The sequence below is a fragment of the Oncorhynchus kisutch genome, linkage group LG6 (assembly GCF_002021735.2).
Source record: "Oncorhynchus kisutch isolate 150728-3 linkage group LG6, Okis_V2, whole genome shotgun sequence".
Classification (NCBI taxonomy): domain Eukaryota; kingdom Metazoa; phylum Chordata; class Actinopteri; order Salmoniformes; family Salmonidae; genus Oncorhynchus; species Oncorhynchus kisutch.
The window spans coordinates 77748030-77767642 of NC_034179.2; the positions used below are offsets into that span (position 1 = coordinate 77748030).

The 19613-nt window shown below is 43.2% G+C and overlaps 1 protein-coding gene and 1 long non-coding RNA gene across 2 annotated transcripts; one reads left to right on the plus strand and one right to left on the minus strand.

Annotated features, from left to right (window-relative positions):
- The first annotated feature begins 15428 nt into the window (after nt 1–15428).
- Nucleotides 15429–17413, plus strand: LOC116374474 (uncharacterized). Its single transcript, XR_004210430.1, has 2 exons — nt 15429–15871; nt 16070–17413. It is a non-coding gene; the product is annotated as an uncharacterized LOC116374474 (long non-coding RNA).
- Nucleotides 17414–17535: 122 nt separating this feature from the next.
- Nucleotides 17536–19219, minus strand: LOC109883089 (permeability factor 2-like). Its single transcript, XM_020475138.2, has 4 exons — nt 19002–19219; nt 18518–18650; nt 18185–18271; nt 17536–18001 (listed from the first exon to the last, which is right to left on the minus strand). The coding sequence occupies exons 1-4, from the start codon at nt 19063–19065 to the stop codon at nt 17992–17994; spliced, it is 294 nt and encodes a 97-aa protein (XP_020330727.1). The 5' UTR covers nt 19066–19219; the 3' UTR covers nt 17536–17991.
- Between the last annotated feature and the right edge of the window lie 394 nt (nt 19220–19613).

Below are 19613 nucleotides of genomic sequence, written 5' to 3' on the forward strand. Positions count from 1 at the left end.
AGATACAAGATTGACATCATAGCCCTTAGATCCTGGGAGGGGACACAGGAAGTGAGAGGAGCACAAAGCTGTCAGGTACACATTTTTACAGTACATCTTCACACTCTTATCTCTCTCTCAGACTCCTGTCTGTGTTGTAGAGGAAGAGAGCCTGAGAGCTAATGTTTACACTCCCCATTCCTCACCCAGTAGAGCCCAGTCATAACACCATTCATCTCACATATGCTCCAACAACTAGCTGCTGTACACAATCCCCCCGCTAGCCCTCTGACCTCAGAGCGTCTGTCAATCTGATACACACTGAGCTTTAAATCAAAAAAACATCTGCATTCCTCTCACTCTCAGCCTTTGTGGGATTTTCTGACAACAACTCAGGGGAAACTACTGTTTCAGATTTGTAACCACTGCTGTCAATCTGCATAGAGTTGAGTGAGGAACACAACCAAAAACCATTGCCATTACACAGATTTTTAATGCCCCTCAAACATCCTACAATAACAAACAACTGACCAAGGCCAACTGGGTAAAGGGATGTTCTAGGTGCCAAGAACCGTGGCTACAATAATGGGAAGTGTGGTAAGATTTCCATCTGTGCTTCCATCTTTACTGCAGAGCTACACAATTGACATGTCCAACTGCTGAGGTAATACCTTTATCAGTGATATCAGCCTGGTCTCATAGACTAGACATAACATAGTAAATGTAAATCTGGGACGCTCAAATTAGTAGCATATGTTAAGTTCGGTTACATAAAACAGAAGGTTACTCAAGGCAAAAACAAAAGCAGGATGGCTGGTTGGGGTGGAAGGGTTGGCATATAACGCGAAGGTCTAGCAACCCGAAGGATGCGTGTTTGAATTTCATCACGGACAAGCTGATCATTTCAGCTAATTAGCAACTTTGCAACTATTTACTACTTTTTAGATACTTTGCAACCATTTGTTAGCTTACCCTTCCCCTAATCCTAATCCTAACCCAAACCTTAACCCTTTAATTTAACCACCTAATTTAGTCACCTAGCTAACTTTAGCATTAGCCACCTAGCCAATGTTAGCCATAAGGAATTGGAATTCGTAACACATCATACGTTTTGCAAATTCGGAAAATATTGTATGAATTGTAATTTGTAACATATTATACAAAATGGATGATGGACATCCACGAATATCCACATATCCACACATCCACATGCCATACCAAACGTAACATATCATACTAAAAGGATTTACATTTACTATGTTACATCAACCCCCTGAGTCCAGGTTGGCAATATCCCATCATTATATAGTATCTTAATTAGTGCCTCTACAACACATATGTAGTGGTAGCCCACTGCTTTCTCATGAGGTAACAGCCTGCAAACACAGGTACAGCTGCTAGTTTAATTTTAATTTCATTTAACCTTTACTTGACTAGGCAGTATTTCACTAGTGCAGTATGGTGTATGGTGTCAGTCAAAGATGGTAATTAAGTCAATGAGGGTTAGGGTTAGGTGGGTGTCAATGAGGTGGGAGTTTGTCTGTCAGTGTGTGTGAGAGAGACACCTGACAGAGTGGTGTGTGTGCTCTGGGGAACATCTCAGCCATATTACAGCATGAAAGGGTGTGTAGGCCTTCAAGAGTTTTAACCTTACCTTACCCTCACTGTTTTCAATGTAATGCTTATGATAAAATGTATAGGCTGTTGGGGATGCAGGGAAAGTTATTTCCCATATTTCCCATGCATGTTCCCTTTCAATAACAAACAACAATGATGAAAGGTTATTGTTGGCCCTCTTCTTTAAAATGCAATGCAAGAGCTCCCTCTGTTGTCAAAAGCAATTGAAGCACCACAGAGAAAGAAAATTCGCCTGACACTTTTTGTAATTCCACAGGCATTGTATGTAATAATTTGTTCAAGTCATTGTTTTTCGAACTGGCATCATTGTTTCTCACCTAGGTTCAATTAAATGACATGTGACCCAAACACACTCATGACAATGTTAATTGAAAGTATTCACACATGGAAATATTGAGCAGACAAAGAAATACAACATGGACATTTTCAGAACCCCGACAAAAAGCCTACACATATCTAATTGGAAGTGGAAGTCATCGAGCTCTTCCAACTTCTGGCTGCTCTACCCAAAGGCCGGCAGATTGTGATATTGAATCGTTTCTTTCTTATTTTTCTTGTTCTTTTATTGGTCGCGTACACATATTTAGCTGATGTTACTGCGGATGTACCAAAGTGCTTACAGTCCTAGCTTCAACGGTAAAGTAATATCTGACAATACAAAATACAAGACACAAATTCACCCAAAATCAAATTAAGAATTCGTAAATATTAGGACGAGCAATGTCAGAGTCCGGAATATAAATATACATGTAGATATGATGGGATGTATAGACATTATGGATAGTATATGTAAACCAATAGTTAAAAAAGATAGGCATTGACTAGAATACAGTATATACAGTTGAAGTCGGAAGTTTACATACACCTTAGTCAAATACACTTAAACTAAGTTTTTCACAATTCCTGACATTTAGTCCTAGTAAAAATTCCCTGTCTTAGGTCAGTTAGGATCACCACTTTATTTTAAGAATGTGAAATGTCAGAATAATAGTAGAGAGAATGATTTATTTCAGCATTTCTTTCTTTCATCACATTCCCAGTGGGTCAGAAGTTTACATACACTCAATTATTATTTGGTAGCATTGCCTTTAAATTGTTTAACTTGGGTCAATTGTTTCGGGTAGCCTTCTATAAGTTGGGTGAATTTTGTCCCATTACTCCTGACAGAGCTGGTGTAACTGAGTCAGGTTTGAACGCCTTCTTGCTCGTACACGCTTTTTCAGTTCTGTCCACATATTTTCTATAGGGTTGAGGTCAGGGCTTTGTGATGGCCACTCCAATACCGTGGTTTTGTTGTCCTTAAGCCATTTTGCCACAATTTTCGAAGTATGCTTGGGGTCATTGTCCATTTGGAAAACCCATTTGCGACCAAGCTTTAACTGATGTCTTGAGATGTTGCTTCAATATATCCACATAATTTTCCTACCTCATGATGCCATCTATTTTGTGAAGTGCACCAGTCCCTCCTGCAGCAAAGCACCCCCACAACATGATGCTGCCACCCCCATGCTTCACGGTTGGGATGGTGCTCTTCAGCTAGGAAGCCTCCAAACAGTTCTATTTTTGTTTCATCAGATCAGAGGACATTTCTCCAAAAAGTACGATCTTTGTCCCCATGTGCAGTTGCAAACCATAGTCTGGCTTTTTTATGGCGGTTTTGTAGCAGTGGCTTCTTCCTTGCTGAGCGGCCTTTCAGATTATGTCGATATAGGACTCGTTTACTGTGGATATAGATACTTTTGTGCCTGTTTGCTCCAGCATCTTCACAAGGTCCTTTGCTGTTGTTCTGTGATTGATTTGCACTTTTCGCACCAACGTACATTAATCTCTAGAATACAGAACGAGTCTCCTTCCTGAGTGGTATGACGGCGGCATGGTCCCATGGTGTTTATACTTGCGTACTTGCGTTCTGAGGTCTTGGCAAATTTCTTTAGATTTTCCCATGATGTCAAGCAAAGAGGCACTGAGTTTGAAGGTAGACCTTGAGATACATCCACATGTACACCTCAAATTGACGCAAATTATGTCTATTAGCCTATCAGAAGCTTCTTAAAGCCATTACATAATTTTCTGGAATTTTCCAAGCTGTTTAAAGGCACAGTTAACTTAGTGTATGTAAACTTCTGACCCACTGGAATTGTGATACAGTGAGTGATAAGTGAAATAATTTGTCTGTAAACAATTGTTGGTAAAATTACTTGTGTCATGCACAAAGTAGATGTCCTAATCGACTTGCCAATATTATAGTTTGTTAACAAGAAATTTGTGGAGTGGTTGAAAAACTAGTTTTAATGACTCCAACCTAAGTGTATGTAAACTTCCGACTTCAATTGTACATATGAACAGTATGTAAACATTATTAAAGTGACCAGTGTTCCATGACTATGTACGTAGGGCAGCAGTCTCTATCAGTACAGGGGGGTAGCCGGCAAGTGACAGTGACAGTTCAGGGCATGGTACTGGGTGTATGCCGGCTAGTGGTGACTATTTAACAGTCTGATGGCCTTAAGATAGAAGCTGTTTTTCAGTATCTCAGTCCCAGCTTCGATGTGCCTACAGTATGCTGACCCTGCCTTCTAGACAGTAGCAGGGTGAACAGGATATGGCTTGGATGGCTGAGGTCCTTAATGATCTTCTTGGCCTTACTGTGACACCGGGTGCTGTAGATGTCCTGGAGGGCAGGCAGTTTGCCCCCGGTGGTGAGTTGGGCTGACTGCACCACCCTCTGGACAGCCCTGCGGTTGCGGACGGTGTAGTTGCTTGCTGTACCAGGCTGTGATACAGCCCAACGGAATGCTCTCAATGGTCCATCTGTAGAAGTTTATGAGAGTCTTAGGGTCCTAGCCAAATTTCTTCAGCCTCCTGAGGTTGAAGACGTGCTGTTGCGCCTTCTTCACCACACTGTCTGTGTGATGGACCATTTCAAATATTCAGTGATGTGTACACAGAGGACATTGAAGCTTTTGACCTTCTCCTCTGCTGTCCCGTCGATGTGGATGGGGGTGTGCTCCCTCTGCTGTTTCCTAAAGTCACAATCAGCTCCTTTGTTTGGTTGACGGAGAAGGAGAGGTTATTTTCCTGACACCACTCTGCCAGGGCCCTCGCCTCCTCCCTGTAGATCTTCTGCACTAAAATCTCTCATGCCCAAATATTTATCTGCTGCTGCAACTACCACATCTATCTCTGTGATTTCTGATCCATCAGTGCAGTGCAGTTGATCACCATGGCTATAAATGCAAGAAATCCAACCTTACTAAAACGTATACTCGCTGGCTCTCTCTCTTCAGGCCTACTCACTGGAGACCTTCCAGTTGACTCACTCACCATTGGGCTATCTTCTACTCTCTTCACTGCCTCATCATAGGAACCTTTCTGGCTCACTCCAACTCTGGCAATCTGAACCTCTCACTCTCACAAGGCACTTCGGATCCCAAGCTGCATGGAAGCTGGATGAAGACCTACGGGTTGAAACGTTGTTATAAATAAATATCACCTGGGAGGATGAGCAGCAGTGTGCAGTGTTTTCCTTTCAGTTTTCCATGAGTTTGCCTACAACTCCAGCACTTGCAGAAAGTACCTGGTTGTGCGTTTGTTCTTCAGCTTTTGTACACCCCTACAGTTGACACAGTGCTTTCTCTATCCCAACTGTACTCTCCCTCTGACTATGCCCCCTCACATTGTGGGATCTCCCTTCTACAAACTGCTGCAACGTGTCCGAGTCCTTGGCACCAAAGGCACAGAAGCGAGTTTGTAACATAGGTCCTCACAGAATAGAAAATATAACCTAACCTGACCTTATCAGGAACAAACTCTGTGTCAAAGGTCAACAAGACAGACAGGGCATTCTAGGTCTCGCCGTTGCCACCGGGTCTATGTTTCACCAAACGGCGGGCATCACAAATGTTCCTTTTCATTTGATCCACCTCAACACTCAACGCTGCCACACAGATCACCCCTTTTACACTCAACACTACCCCACTGATCATCCCTTTTACACTCAAATCAAATCAAATCAAATGTTATTTGTCACATACACATGGTTAGCAGATGTTAATGCGAGTGTAGCGAAATGCTTGTGCTTCTAGTTCTGACAATGCAGTAATAACCAACAAGTAATCTAACTAACAATTCCAAAACTACTGTCTTATACACACAAGTGTAGGGGGATAAAGAATATGTACATAAAGATATATGAATGAGTGATGGTACAGAGCGGCATAGGCAAGATACAGTAGATGGTATCGAGTACAGTATATACATATGAGATGAGTATGTAAACAAAGTGGCATAGTTAAAGTGGCTAGTGATACATGTATTACATAAAGATGCAGTAGATGATATAGAGTACAGTATATACGTATACATATGAGATGAATAATGTAGGGTATGTAAACATTATATTAGGTAGCATTGTTTAAAGTGGCTAGTGATATGTTTTACATAATTTCCCATCAATTCCCATGATTAAAGTGGCTGGAGTTGAGTCTGATGGTCTTGAGATAGAAGCTGTTTTTCAGTCTCTCTGTCCCAGCTTTGATGCACCTGTACTGACCTCGCCTTCTGGATGATAGCGGGGTGAACAGGCAGTGGCTCGGGTGGTTGTTTTCCTTGATGATCTTTATGGCCTTCCTGTAACATCGGGAGGTGTAGGTGTCCTGGAGGGCAGGTAGTTTGCCCCCGGTGATGTGTTGTGCAGACCTCACTACCCTCTAGAGAGCCTTACGGTTGTGGGCGGAGCAGTTGCCGTACCAGGCGGTGATACAGCCCGCCAGGATGCTCTCGATTGTGCATCTGTAGAAGTTTGTGAGTGCTTTTGGTGACAAGCTGAATTTCTTCAGCCTCCTGAGGTTGAAGAGGCGCTGCTGCGCCTTCTTCACGATGCTGTCTGTGTGGGTGGAACAATTCAGTTTGTCTGTGATGTGTATGCAGAGGAACTTAGAACTTGCTACCCTCTCCACTACTGTTCCATCGATGTGGATAGGGGGGTGTTCCCTCTGCTGTTTCCTGAAGTCCACAATCATCTCCTTAGTTTTGTTGACGTTGAGTGTGAGGTTATTTTCCTGACACCACACTCCGAGGGCCCTCACTTTCTCCCTGTAGGCCGTCTCGTTGTTGTTGGTAATCAAGCCTACCACTGTTGTGTCATCCGCAAACTTGGTGATTGAGTTGGAGGCGTGCGTGGCCACGCAGTCGTGGGTGAACAGGGAGTACAGGAGAGGGCTCAGAACGCACCCTTGTGGGGCCCCAGTGTTGAGGATCAGCGGGGTGGAGATGTTGTTGCCTACCCTCACCACCTGGGGGCGGCCCGTCAGGAAGTCCAGTACCCAGTTGCACAGGGCGGGGTCGAGACCCAGGGTCTCGAGCTTGATGATGAGTTTGGAGGGTACTATGGTGTAAATGCTGAGCTGTAGTCAATGAACAGCATTCTCACATAGGTATTCCTCTTGTCCAGATGGGTTAGGGCAGTGTGCAGTGTGGTTGCGATTGCTTCGTCTGTGGACCTATTGGGGCGGTAAGCCAATTGGAGTGGGTCTAGGGTGTCAGGTAGGGTGGAGGTGATATGGTCCTTGACTAGTCTCTCAAAGCACTTCATGATGACGGAAGTGAGTGCTACAGGGCAGTAGTCGTTTAGCTCAGTTACCTTAGCTTTCTTGGGAACAGGAACAATGGTGGCCCTCTTGAAGCATGTGGGAACAGCAGACTGGGATAGGGATTGATTGAATATGTCCGTAAACACACCAGCCAGCTGGTCTACGCATGCTCTGAGGGCGCGGCTGGGGATGCCGTCTGGGCCTGCAGCCTTGCGAGGGTTAACACGTTTAAATGTTTAAATGTTTTACTCTCCTCGGCTGCAGTGAAGGAGAGGCCGCATGTTTTGGTTGCAGGCCGTGTCAGTGGCACTGTATTGTCCTCAAAGCGGGCAAAAAAGTTATTTAGTCTGCCTGGGAGCAAGACATCCTGGTCCGTGACGGGGCTGATTTTCTTTTTGTAATCCGTGATTGACTGTAGACCCTGCCACATACCTCTTGTGTCTGAGCCGTTGAATTGAGATTCTACTTTGTCTCTATACTGATGCTTAGCTTGTTTGCGGAGGGAATAGCTACACTGTTTGTATTCGGTCATGTTTCCGGTCACCTTGCCCTGATTAAAAGCAGTGGTTCACACTTTCAGTTTCACGCGAATGCTGCCATCAATCCACGGTTTCTGGTTTGGGAATGTTTTAATCGTTGCTATGGGAACGACATCTTCAACGCACGTTCTAATGAACTCGCACACCGAATCAGCGTATTCGTCAATGTTCTTGTCTGACGCAATACGAAACATATCCCAATCCACGTGATGGAAGCAGTCTTGGAGTGTGGAATCAGATTGGTCGGGCCAGCGTTGGACAGAGCTCAGCGTGGGAGCTTCTTGTTTTAGTTTGTCTGTAGGCAGGGATCAACAAAATGGAGTCGTGGTCAGCTTTTCCGAAAGGAGGGCGGGGCAGGGCCTTATATGCGTTGCGGAAGTTAGAATAGCAATGATCCAAGGTTTTGCCAGCCCTGGTTGCGCAATCGATATGCTGATACAATTTAGGGAGTCTTGTTTTCAGATTAGCCTTGTTAAAATCCCCAGCTACAATTAATGCAGCCTCAGGATGTATGGATTCCAGTTAGCAAAGAGTCAAATAAAGTTTGTTCAGAGCCTTGGGGGGGAATATATACGGCTGTGATTATAATCGAAGAGAATTCCCTTGGTAGATAATGCACTCAACACTACCCCACTGATCATCCCTTTTACACTCAACACTACCCCACTGATCACCCCTTTTACACTCAACACTACCCCACTGATCACCCCTTTTACACTCAACACTACCCCACTGATCACCCCTTTTACACTCAACACTACCCCACTGATCAAAGAGTGCACTTACTCTGGGCGGCGGATACACAACAAATCAAAACAATTCCACTTCTGGAAATGTTCACATGCATCCATTCCCAGTTTGTCCTTTACCCAGCTCGACACAATGTGTAGGTTGGCCAAATAGCAAGAATCCACTCTTTCCAAAGGTCTCACTCCTACCTGTCCAAACTCATCTCTGGTAGGATTCTCAGGGCAAACGTTGGAAGTCTCCACTACACCTGTCACCGCAGGTAGGCCTTCTTCATCCTGGACTGGCTCAACCTCTGAGCCTTCACCACTGCCACTCCATTTCAAGATCATCAAGGTTCTCAAGAGAGCATGAATACCTGTAAGTCATATTGGTTTGTAATCAGGAGACGTAGGTATGTACACCTCGAACAAAGGTGTATAAGGACAATTCTCTGATCTTAACAGCACAATTTTTACACCTTCGCATCATTGCACTTCCTCCACCGATGCTCGCCATCCTGGGGAATTCCCAGGAATTCTAATGTTAGAAGGATCAAAATGACTTGAAAGTAGGTCCTGAGCGCATGCCGAGTTGTTTCATCTTACTGTCCAAAGGCGTTGTATGCAGCTAGCTATAAACTCGTATACCCCTGGACCGGTTCGTACATAAAACATTCTCCGTTCAGGTTGTAAAGGTGTGGATTTCCTTTGTAACTCGATTTAATGATGAGACGGTGGGAAAAAAACTGGGAAAATATGAGTTTTTTCTTTACGAAACGCCATTTTCCACACCATACTAGTGGTTAATGCTACTTCCTGATGTTGTGCCCCATGTAGAGCCAGGGGTCACCCTTAGTGGAATTGCCAGCAACCAGATGCATCCGGTTTTCATGGAACCAACTAATTCATACAAAAGTATGCAACGTCAGCACATCGTTGGGAGCTTCATCAAATGGGTTTCCATGGCTGAGCAGCCATACACAAGCCGAAGATCAACACGCGCAATGCCAAGCATTGGCTGGAGTGGTGTAAAGCTCACCGCCATTGGACTCTGGAGCAGTGGAAATATGTTCTCTGGAGTGTTGAATCATGCTTCACCATCTGCCAATCCGACGGACGAACTTGGCGGATGCCAGAAGAACGCTACCTGCCCGAATGCATAGTGTCAGCTGTAAAGTTTGATGGAAGAGGAATAATGGTTTGGGCTAGGCCCCTTAGTTCCAGTGAAGGGAAATCTTAACGCTACAGCATACAATGACATTCTAGACAATTCTGTGCTTCCAACCTTGTGGCAACAGTTTGGTGAATCCCCTTTCCTGTTTCAGCATGACAATACCCCAGTGAACAAAGTCCATACAGAAATGTTTGTCGAGATCGGTGTGGAAGAGCTTGACCAGTCTTCACAGACCCCTGACCTCAACCCCATCGAACATGAATTGGATGAATTGGAATGTTGACTGCGAGCCATGCCTAATCGCCCAACATCAGTGGCCGACCTCACTAATGCGCTTGTGGCTGAATGGAAGCAAGTCCCCCCGCAATGTTCCAACATCTAGTGGAAAACCTTCCCAGAAGAGTGGAGGCTGTTATAGCAGCAAGGGGGGGACCAACTCCATATTAATTCCCATGATTTTGGAATGAGATGTTTGACGAGCAGGTGTCAACATACCTTTGGCCAAGTAGTGTAGTTTTATTTCCCTCTGAACTCCGCTCAGGCGTTTTCTTTTACACATGCTTTGTTAGGTTAGCCGGGCGTAAACAACAGACTGCTGCAACCTGATTGGCTGAACACATTACTCAACATCTGGGACTAGCATTCCTAGGCATTAGCCACTTCTAGCATGTTTGTCACTAGTTACCACAGCCACAAAGTCATAAACCTTGAGTAATTCTACAATTTATCTTCTTAAAATCTGATTTTAAACCTAGCCCTAATCAAAACTCAATGCTAACCTAACCCTGACCTTAAATTAAGACCAAAAAGCTAATTTTAGTTTTCATTCATTTTTACGATACATCCATTTGACTTCGTGGCTATGGTAACTAATGAAAACCTTATTTGCATGTTGAATGGAGAATGTTTTATGTATGAACCAGTCCATGGAGATACAAGCATATGTATAGCCTGCTGCATACAAAGCCTTTGGACGGTAAGATAAAATGACTCAATATTGCCATCTGACGGCTTTTGGGCTATTGCTGCTCCTTGAAACTACCATAGGATAAACTGTAATACTTTAGTTTGTATAATTTGAAACATTTGTACAAATAGTATATTACAGAGTCTTTATAACCAGGTATTGAAATGAAGGAATGTCTTTGAAATTGGGCCAAATATGTTTAGTCTATTTTCTATGTGTGTGTTAAAAGAAACTGAAATACGCCTTATGTTTGGGAGTGCCACCATTTGCTATCTTTTTGTGAAATATTTTTTTTTGCCTACAAAAGTAGCATACTTTTCTTGTAGTCCAATTGTTTTGCTCTCTGCCACTTGTGTATGCAGAGTTAAAGTTGTTTACATAGTCCGCTCAGGACAGAGAATCCCAGTGAAGGCTCATGTGGAGGACAACATCCTCTATCCAGCCCACGTTCATGTCCATGATCAAAGACATGGGTTCCTCAAGAAGTTGAAATGTATTGTTTTTCTGTCTTAGTATACTGCTTGGAAAGATGACAGTGCCTGCATTTCATAGTCTACTTGTGATCTGTTCTGTTACCATCTGGTACTGTGTTTATACTCAGGTGCATATGAGGCTTTGTTGGCCTGTTGTACATGCCATGTGTATGTAAATGAAGTCTATGTCGACAAGCAGACCCACATTGAGGAGAGGTAATGAACCATTCTAAAATATAGGTCTACTGTTTTATCTAAGGGCAGTAGGGTACATGAATGACTGAATGACATGTTATTTTCGTGTCAAATTGCCAATTGGCACCAATCCCTTATGGGATTAATTGACTCATAAACAAATATTACAATAATTCACTGTAGTAATTAAATGATAATTCTTCTTCCATGACAGACAAGCCTATACACAATCTATATACACACGTACCATTTACCACATAGAAGCTAAATATTTTAACAATTTAATCACAGGTAGCCCTTTTTCTTTTATTCCAGGCTTTATCTAAATATTCCACAAATGGAAATAAACAATGGACAAAAAAAAACATTTCAGTTTCTCCTCATTGCTCAGCCACATAATGCCACGGTCTATCTGGTGGTCTGTCTCCTCATTGCTCAGCCACATAATGCCAGGGTCTATCTGGTGGTCTGTCTCCTCATTGCTCAGCCACATAATGCCACGGTCTATCTGGTGGTCTGTCTCCTCATTGCTCAGCCACATAATGCCAGGGTCTATCTGGTGGTCTGTCTCCTCATTGCTCAGCCACATAATGCCAGGGTCTATCTGGTGGTCTGTCTCCTCATTGCTCAGCCACATAATGCCAGGGTCTATGTGGTGGTCTGTCTCCTCATTGCTCAGCCACATAATGCCAGGGTCTATCTGGTGGTCTGTCTCCTCATTGCTCAGCCACATAATGCCAGGGTCTATCTGGTGGTCTGTCTCCTCATTGCTCAGCCACATAATGCCAGGGTCTATGTGGTGGTCTGTTTCCTCATTGCTCAGCCACATAATGCCAGGGTCTATGTGGTGGTCTGTCTCCTCATTGCTCAGCCTCATAATGCCAGGGTCTATGTGGTGGTCTGTCTCCTCATTGCTCAGCCACATAATGCCAGGGTCTATGTGGTGGTCTGTCTCCTCATTGCTCAGCCACATAATGCCAGGGTCTATCTGGTGGTCTGTCTCCTCATTGCTCAGCCACATAATGCCAGGGTCTATGTGGTGGTCTGTCTCCTCATTGCTCAGCCACATAATGCCAGGGTCTATGTGGTGGTCTGTCTCCTCATTGCTCAGCCACATAATGCCAGGGTCTATGTGGTGGTCTGTCTCCTCATTGCTCAGCCACATAATGCCAGGGTCTATCTGGTGTGCTTTCTGGAATAAGAGCAAGCATATATCGTGGCAGAAATGCAATATATGATAAAAATGAGTTTCATTCTCTATTTCCTGTCACGAATCCCGTTTCCTGAGTCTGTTTTTTGCCTGTGTTCTGTCCTGGAGTGTTTTTTCCGGCGTCCTGGAACGCTCCCTGTCTGGTTGCCGGGCAATGTAGCCAGATGGGAGTTCTGATTACCCGCACCTGTATCCCATCAGCTATCTGCACACCTGGTCCTGATCATCATCTCTCCTCTTCATAAGCCCGGACCTGACATCCATTCCCTGCCGGATCGTTAGCCATGAACAGTATGTTGTGCCATAGTATCAGCCTCAAGTTGGATAGAATTTGTTTTGTTGTTTTTTACGTATTGCTTGCCTTAAACTTACCTCTGTTTGTTCTGTCTTCAGTTACTCACCCGGATCATTTACCCCATTCCCGCCTGGTCGTCGTCGGATTCCGCTTCCCCATTGGATCCACCTATCTACTCCCATCAACTCACCACCGCTGCCCGCTACGCCACCTGGATATATCTACCCATTCACATTCACTTGTAAATAAATACTCACCTTCTTCCTACTCTCCTTGTCCTGGTCTGCTTCTGGGTTCGATTTTGAAGAAACGTGACATTTCCTTGGTCACAATAGTTACATAACCTTTCCATTTCACCACAATACCAACCTGTTTCAATATGCAGAGGCAAAATCCCTGATCTTACCTGTGCACATAGCGATCTCTTGCTTTTAGGTAAGTTATACATAATATCTCTCACATACGAATTCACCCTTAACCAAAGGTTCTCAATTTGGGTTTATGATTAATCTCGTCCACCCATTTTCTTTCTCATATTGCATTAACAGTTGCATTTGAATCAAATCTATGTCTCCCTTAATTTGGATTTCGAACAGATGTTCACAGTCAGACTGTTGAAAAAAATCTGACATTTCAGTTGCCCGGGCTCCTGCTATGGATAGATCACATTGAACAACTTTACAAGAAATTCTGTCAGTTTGCATATCCAACAGACTATTCCAGAGTCTCACCATACATGCCTTCCATCTCACCTCACAGGGTTCCCAGCCCATGTTCCCAGTTATTGCAAGGTGCAAACTTGTGGACACCTAAAAAGTAACAGTGCTTTGTTATGGACATGTTCATTTTTAAGATCCATCTTAGCACCCCACTCTCCTGCTGAACAGAACAGGACACATGCATGTCTGATACAGTACAAGTGCAAGGTAATGCCCTCTTAAAAATACCTGTTTATAATGACACCATACCATGAAAGCAATAAATAACACGTACAGTGCATTCGGAAAGTATTCAGACCCCTTCACATTTTCCACATTTTGTTACATTACAGCCGTATTCTAAAATGTATTAAATCGTTTTTCCCCCCTCATCAATCTACACACAATACAAAAAAATTAAAGCAAAAACAGGTTTTTAAAAATGTTTGCAAATGTATAAAAATGTATATTCAGACCTTTTACTCAGCACATTGTATTTGGGGAGCTTCTCCCATTCTTCTCTGCAGATCCTCTCCAGCTCTGTCAGGTTGGATGGGGAGTGTCGCTACACAGCTATTTTCAGATCTCTCCAGAGACTTTCGATCTGGTTCAAGTCTGTGCTCTGGCTGGGCCACTCAAGGACATTCAGAGACTTGTCCCGAAGCCACCCCTATGTTATCTTGGCCGTGTGATTAGGGTCGTTGTCCTGTTGGAAGGTGAACCTTTGGCCCAGTCTGTGGTCCTGAGAGCTCTGGAGCAGATTTTCATCAAGGATCTCTCTGTACTTTGCTCTGTTCATCTTTCCCTCGATCCTGACTAGTCTCCCAGTCCCTGCCGCTGACAAACAACCCCAGCAGTGCCTGGTTTCTTTCAGACGTGCCGCTTGGCATTCAGGCCAAAGAGTTCAATCTTGGTTTCATCAGACCAGAGAATCTTGTTTCTCATGGTCTGAGAGTCCTTTAGGTGCCTTTTGCCAAACTCCAAGTGGATTGTCATGTACCTTCTACTGAGGAGTGGCTTCTGTCTGGCCACTCTACCATAAAGGCCTGATTGGTAGAGTGCTGCAGAGATGGTTGTCCTTCTGGAAGATTCTCCCATCTCCATAGAGGAACTCTGGAGCTCTATCAGAGTGACCATTGGGTTCTTAGTCACCTGCCTGATCCCCCGATTGCTCAGTTTGCCTGGGTGGCTAGTTCTAGGAAGAGTCTTGGTAGTTCCAAACTTCTTTACATTTTAGAATGATGGAGGCCACTGTGTTTTTGGGCCCTTCTATGCTGCAAAAATGTTTTGGTACCCTTCCCCAGATCTGTGCAATCCTGTCTCGGAGCTCTACGGACAATTTCTTCAACCCCATGGCTTGGCTTTGGCTCTGATATGTACTGTCAACTGTGGGACCTTATATAGACAGGTGTGTACTTTTCCAATCAATTGAATTTACCACAGGTGGACTCCAATCAAGTTGTAGAAACCTCTTAAGGATGATCAATGGAAACAGGTTGCACCTGAGCTCAATTTCGAGTCTCACAGCAAAATATCTTAATACTTATGTAAATAAGGTTTACATTTCTGTTTTTAATTTGTAATTGTTTCGCTTTGTCGTTATGGTGTATTGTGTGTAGAATGATGAGGAAAAAACTATTTAATACATTTTAGAATAAGGCTGTAACAACAAAATATGGAAAAAGTGAAACGGTCGGAATACTTTTCAAATGCACTGTAATTATTACATTCTTGTCACGCCCTGACCTTAGAGAGCCTTTTTATTTCTCTATTTAGTTAGGTCAGGGTGTGATTTGGGTGGGCATTCTATGTTTTCTATTTCTTTGTTTTTGGCTGGGTATGGTTCCCAATCCGAGGCAGCTGTCTATCGTTGTCTCTGATTGGGAATCATACTTAGGTAGCCTTTTTCCCACCTGTGTTTGTGGGTAATTATTTATTTTCTGTGTGTGTTTGTGTGCGCCACGGTTGCGTCACGTTCGGTTTCTGTTTATCTGTTTTTTGTGAAGGTTTCACTTTATTAAAGATGTGGAATTACACGCACGCTGCACCTTGGCTCATCTATGACAGGGAGTTTGATGACAGTGAACGTGACAATTCTGGAAAGATATACATTTAATTTTCGACACAAGTTTATGATTGTCATACAGTTGTATCAAATGACTGCTCGCCATGAGGAGGATGACATATTGGACATGTTCCCTCTGCTCCAGGAGAACTCGTCTGGGCTTCCAGATCATCCTTACCCCAGAGCAGGATGGCATCGGAGTCACCCTGCCCAAGGTCACACGCAACTTCTATGTGAACGGACACTTGCCTGCACACCACTAAGTTCAGGGTAGAGAGAGGCTGAGACCCAAAGAGAGCGGTGAGGATCAAAGCGAGAAGTGAGTGAGGATAAAAGAGAGAGCTGAGTTCGGGTGAAAGAGGAAGTGCCATGTTATCTTGATTGCTCATTGAAGCTCCTTGTTGTACATAAAGTTCTTAGGCGAGTGGATAGCATGGTATTAGGGGAAATGCCTAGCAAGGTTTACTGTACATTTTCTTCGTCTTAACTTTCTAAATGATCTTCAAAATGATTTCAGCTCGCACTGAGACTAGATTTCCCGTCCTCTGTCTTGCAAACGCACATCACTTGAAACACCTTTAACCAGCTCTTCACCTGAAGTCTACACCGTCTTCACCTGGAGTCTACACTGTCTTCACCTGAAGTCTACACCGTCTTCACCTGAAGTCTACACCGTCTTCACCTGGAGTCTACACTGTCTTCACCTGAAGTCTACACTGTCTTCACCTGAAGTCTACACCGTCTTCACCTGTAGTCTACACTGTCTTCACCTGGAGTCTACACCGTCTTCACCTGAAGTCTACACTGTCTTCACCTGAAGTCTACACTGTCTTCACCTGAAGTCTACACCGTCTTCACCTGGAGTCTACACCGTCTTCACCTGAAGTCTACACTGTCTTCACCTGAAGTCTACACCGTCTTCACCTGAAGTCTACACCGTCTTCACCTGAAGTCTACACCGTCTTCACCTGAAGTCTACACCGTCTTCACCTGAAGTCTACACCGTCTTCACCTGGAGTCTACACTGTCTTCACCTGAAGTCTACACTGTCTTCACCTGAAGTCTACACTGTCTTCACCTGAAGTCTACACTGTCTTCACCTGAAGTCTACACTGTCTTCACCTGAAGTCTACACTGTCTTCACCTGAAGTCTACACTGTCTTCACCTGAAGTCTACACTGTCTTCACCTGGAGTCTACACCGTCTTCACCTGGAGTCTACACCGTCTTCACCTGGAGTCTACACCGTCTTCACCTGGAGTCTACACCGTCTTCATCTGGAGTCTACACCGTCTTCATCTGGAGTCTACACCGTCTTCATCTGGAGTCTACACCGTCTTCATCTGGAGTCTACACCGTCTTCACCTGAAGTCTACACTGTCTTCACCTTGTCAGTTCTGCGTATCTTCTGTTGCCAGTACAACATTGAAGTAAAGCAAATTAACTTGAAGCAATGAGATGTAGATAATGTGGTTGATAATGAATTTAAAACACATGTACCTTATGATCATGTAATGACCAAAAGAGTGCCAAGCTCCACTGCCAGATATTTAAAAATGTGAGCGCTGTGATATGTTGCATCAATTTGTCTGTTATAGAAGTTTCATCGAGCAAAATATTTTTGTTGATGAGATCTGAATCTTCTCAAATAACATAAAATCAAAGTACAATCATCCATTCTGGAATGGGGGTAGTCTAAAGTGACTTGTATCCAAGCCAAGCTCATTGGCCACTGTGTAGAACAGGAAACAATTAATTGCCCTTTTCCTGTCAAATGGAAATCAAACTTTTGGTTTAGTTTGAGGAGATGTCGTTCTTTTTACTGAATGATTGCTTGTTAGTATTGTTGTTACAATGCTCTACACTCCCTTGCTTCAGGGAAAAGTGCCATAAGGCGTGTCTAAGTCCAGCTGTTGTAAAAAGCTGTGATTGAATTCTAGAAGTGGAGTAATAGTTATAATCAGGAAATAGAGACAGCGAGAGACAGATTTCAGAGGATTTTTCCACACATTTATTGTAATTGAATTGAAGTAGAAGTTTCAACATGATTCAACAGTTTCATATGAATAAATAGGCAACTAAATAAATATATCAATAAATATAATGAGGTTTGTATAAATACGTTTGAGGGTCAAGTAGGATGTGATGTTGTTCATTACGAAATCATTCCAATACAACTGGAATGTATGTAAATCTCAACAAAATAAAAACTATTGATAAATAAAAAATAAAATATAAGTTTAGTACATAGTACTTGGTTGTATATAAGAAACCGACTGTCTCTTCATTTAAAAGTCTCATGCCACTCTAAATCTAGTATTGTATTTCAACCTGGATAGAAAATGATAGAATTCTGGCTATCAATCTTATAAATACTTATTTGGTTTGTATCTTGTAACAGTTCAGAATTCCAGACTATTCATGGAATGATTCCCCCTCTTCATTTGTTGCTGTTGAGGAAAATAAAAGATTATGTTATTACAATATAATTGCCCATGTGAAGTTGATTCAGAACTTTTTGTGAAGCTAGATAAGAAAATTCCCCAAGCTCGGGATAAAGAAAGATGAAGGTCTGTGTGGTTTTAACAGGTCGGTTTACATCCTTAAACTCATACAGCCTATCTAGTACTTACTTGGCCAGCATCTTCTCAATGACCTTCTTGACCCAAGGAGCGCTGACATCCAGACAAATCTCCTGACCGCTCTTGCTCAGAGTGGCACTGCAGGACAGACACACAGCACAGTCAGACAATCATGAAACTTGGTAAAAACTATATTTTACTGTCAGCATTAGCTAATGAAATTGGATGGTAGTCAGGGAGTAGGGCTGACTAATTGAAGTTATATATTTTTAAGTTAACGTTATATAGTAACCACATTTAATGTCAACATAATATAATAACCATATTTTACAGTAAGCATTTGCCAGTGTAATATGACTATAGTCAGGAAGCAGCAGGACTCACATGATCTCAGTGTCTCTGCAGTGCGAGCTGGGAGGGAACATCTCCACCTTCTTAATGAGTTTACCAATGCGTCTGCTCTCCGTCTCAATGCAGCGACATCGCAGGTCCGCCCCCATGCCTCTCAGACTCATCCCTGAAAGAGGTAAGAGGTCAAGGGTCAGCGGTAGAAGGAATACACAGTTATCCACCGTGATGACAAACACACTTGATTAGTTAGAGAGAGGATAAGAGAGAGTCATTCACACATGACTGTAAGTTGCTCTGGATAAAAGCGTGTGTTGAATGGCATATATAAAGTATATATACAGTATATATTTCATATATATAGAGAGAGATGCAGATGTATTTGTATGTACAATAAGATACAAGATACAGTACAGTATATAAAGGTAAATAGTAATCCTACTGCTCATAACCATTATATTAATGTCCATTGGTGTCAATGCATTGAGTCAGAGTGATGTAGGTAATAATATAAACTCACCCTCAGTAATGGTCAGGAGGGCCAGGAGCACAACGACAAGGCTGGCTGACATTCTGATGCTCATCTTGGGGTTACAGATGATCCTACTAGAAATCCTCTAATAAAGTGTGTTGTTATCTCGCTGGTAACAAGTAAGTGTGTTATATCTTTCTCTTTACTGTCAGTCCGGTTGCGAGTTCTCTTTTTTTCTTTCTCTTCTTCCTTCTCTGTCTGTGGCGAGTTTGAATCTTCCGCTGTGAGGAGAGCTGTTTTAAAGCCGAGTTCTGGAAGTGAGTCATTATGGCACATGGAAGATTGTGAAATCTGGGACTTGGCTGACTGGCTGAGTGAGGCAGGGTATTTCTCCATTTTACTCCTGAGTGACAGCAGTGATGTAAAGTACTTAAGTAAAAATACTTTAAAGTACTACTTAAGTATTTTTTTTATTTTTTTATTTGTTAGTAGTTACTATCTTGTCTCATCCCTACAACTCCCGTACGGGCTTGGGAGAGACGAAGGTCGAAAGCCAATCGTCCTCTGAAACACAACCCAACCAAGCTGCACTGCTTCTTAACACAGCGCGCATCCAACCCGGAAGCCAGCCGCACCAATGTGTCGGAGGAAACACCATGC

Bases quoted from the DNA above. Each gene is read 5' to 3' on its own strand.
- LOC109883089 (XM_020475138.2), bottom strand. From the start codon at position 19,065: ATGAGCATCAGAATGTCAGCCAGCCTTGTCGTTGTGCTCCTGGCCCTC. The intron at 18,651-19,001 runs GTGAGTTTATAT...TACCTCTTTCAG, and splicing joins CCTCCTGACCATTACTGAGG to GGATGAGTCTGAGAGGCATG. The intron at 18,272-18,517 runs GTGAGTCCTGCT...TCTGTCCTGCAG, and splicing joins TGCAGAGACACTGAGATCAT to TGCCACTCTGAGCAAGAGCG.